Source organism: Ornithodoros turicata, chromosome 1, assembly GCF_037126465.1.
Source record: "Ornithodoros turicata isolate Travis chromosome 1, ASM3712646v1, whole genome shotgun sequence".
Classification (NCBI taxonomy): Eukaryota; Metazoa; Arthropoda; class Arachnida; order Ixodida; family Argasidae; genus Ornithodoros; species Ornithodoros turicata.
The window spans coordinates 138395183-138397545 of NC_088201.1; the positions used below are offsets into that span (position 1 = coordinate 138395183).

At 45.7% G+C, this 2363-nt stretch overlaps 1 protein-coding gene across 1 annotated transcript; it reads right to left on the reverse strand.

Moving 5' to 3' along the window:
* Window positions 1-275: 275 nt before the first annotated feature.
* LOC135385855 (P2X purinoceptor 7-like) lies at window positions 276-1375 on the reverse strand. The gene is made up of 3 exons (XM_064615428.1): window positions 1209-1375; window positions 499-720; window positions 276-438 (listed from the first exon to the last, which is right to left on the reverse strand). The coding sequence occupies exons 1-3, from the start codon at window positions 1373-1375 to the stop codon at window positions 276-278; spliced, it is 552 nt and encodes a 183-aa protein (XP_064471498.1).
* Window positions 1376-2363: the final 988 nt, after the last annotated feature.

Genomic DNA, 2363 nt, shown 5'->3' on the forward strand with positions numbered 1-2363 from the left:
CTAGAGAATACTTGCTTCAAGTTAGTGTGTGCAATATCAAAATATTGCAATAAATGTATATGCTGGCACATTTTTGAGTTGTGAAGGACTGTGTCTTGGAAAGGGACAACATCAGTCAAAGGGACATGTTGAACTGCAACTGTGGCTTTTTTTTTATTTTTTCATGAGCTGAAATAAAGAAATTGATATTCATATTAAACAAATTGTGTGGAAATGACACTGCATTTCTCTTGTGCAAAAACAATGCTGTACAGACAACATAAACTCTATCATACCTAGTGTTGTGCATGGCGGAATCCAGTGTAGTCGCCGTCTTCAGATGGGAACTCGTCACGAATTCTTCGGATTGCACAACTTGGAATAACAACCCTGTTTCCCTCCCCTAGGCGGTGGTAGATCCAAAATATAAATTGCCGGTACGCAATATACCTTTTTGCCCTGAAAATTAAAAGGCAACATAATGTCTTTGACCACATATCGTAGCTTTCACCTGCTTACTTGTTTCTTCTGCGGCCTCCCAAGGAGTTGCTGTCTGTGCCCAACATTTTTATTTTCTCTAGATCAATTGTATCTGCATCAAGGCAGTGCTTGTGGAAGAGGTGGTGGTATGTGATGCACAGCACATTTGCATCTTCCATAACATCTTGCACTCTGCCTTGTTCATTGCAGCAAACAGAGGATATCTCATCTTCCATTTGCATACAGTTACCACAGGAGCACCTGTTGACATGCAATTCGTGGCACTGTACATTACACCGTCCAATACAATTTAGAAAGTATATTCTCATGCATACATAAGCTAATAGCGGGTTTTAGTATGTCACGCCCTATCGCCTTTGCGTACGATATACAAATATCGCACAATATAATAAAGGCAAGGTCGACGTTTTCGAGGTACTTGCGTTTTACTACAACACGCAGTTGAGGATAATAAAATTACGGGTTTTCTATGGCTGTTGAACTTTGCGGGCACGATGCATGCGTATTACCTACAAAGGAACGCCAACACCAAGTTGAGCGGCATTTAGACATGAAGGGAAACACGGCACCAGCAACCGCACGCAACGCACATGTGCAACATGCAACAACAAACAACTGTAATGTTAGGTATCAGAGGAACGGGAAGTGAGTTATACGATACTTCCATGCTTGTGAATAGTTTATGTATCTCTTATGGTCGAAATCATGCAGAATGAGCGGACACTTACCAGTCGAATTCTTCCACACGTCGTCCGACGGCGGCGTGTTCTTGGGCATCCCCTGATTCTTCGTCTGATCCTAGCTGTGGGTCGAAGATATACGGACGAACGCCCAAGTCATCCGAGAACTCATTCTCGGACTCCCACAATGATGACGAAGATTCAGAGTCCGACATTTCGAGCGCGATACGCAATACGGCGGCAAAGCTTCTCTTTCGCCCAGCTGACCGGCTTCCCCAGAGTAATGTGTGACGTCAGACCTGCCTCGGCTGATCCCAAGATGCTTTGCGCTCTCCGCGGGCAGCTCACATGGACGAGCGGTTCAGCGCTTCAGTAATCGTTCAAAATATACCAATCCGTTCGTCGTTGGCATAAAATACTGGCGGTTCTAGTATTAGCCATGCGAAATGCATATAGTATGATGATTTTCCCACAGTCACCGATTTTCATTTCTGTTGTCCTTTAACATGAGTCGAAATACTGCTTCATTTGTAAAGCTGTCCAAAAGAAGTCACCATGCAAAATACTGTATTTCCGATCTGCGGCGTATTGTCACTGCGCAATAAAATTTACAAAAGGCAGGTCGGGGAAAGGCAGTCGCGGGCGAGGGACACGAGCCTCGCGTGACGTAGAAGCTGCTCGGTGCCTTTTTTCTTTGTTTTTTCATCTCGGTTCACGCGCCGCTTATACATGTTTCAGCTGTGCCGTTGGTCGTCACTGGTCACGTGCCGTATAGCCCGTGATACGTCACGCCGTCTTCGGCTTCGCTTCCGCGCTCTTCGAATGTGGAGAGGGGTCTTTAAAGGTGTGCGGAACCAACACCACATAATTACACAAGGTCCCTCCCCAGCTCCGAGACGTCTCCCTATGCCGTCCGTCGGGAAGCCAAACATGGCGTCCGCTTGCTACGGTTGTGTTCGGCGGAGATGCTATTTCGAAGAGGAATTCACCCGTTTTCTCGATGTGAAACAACGAACGAGCGTGTACTTCCGAAAAATAGGATCCTACTGCGGTGTTTGTGCCCATAACTTACGGAATAATTGCGTACACAGCGGCAAGCCGAGCAGTTTACAGCTTCTTCTGTTACGAGTACACGAAAGCACGGATAAAGGTGAATTTGTCGAATTACGATTCATAAAGAGCAGCATTGACAACAAACGTATG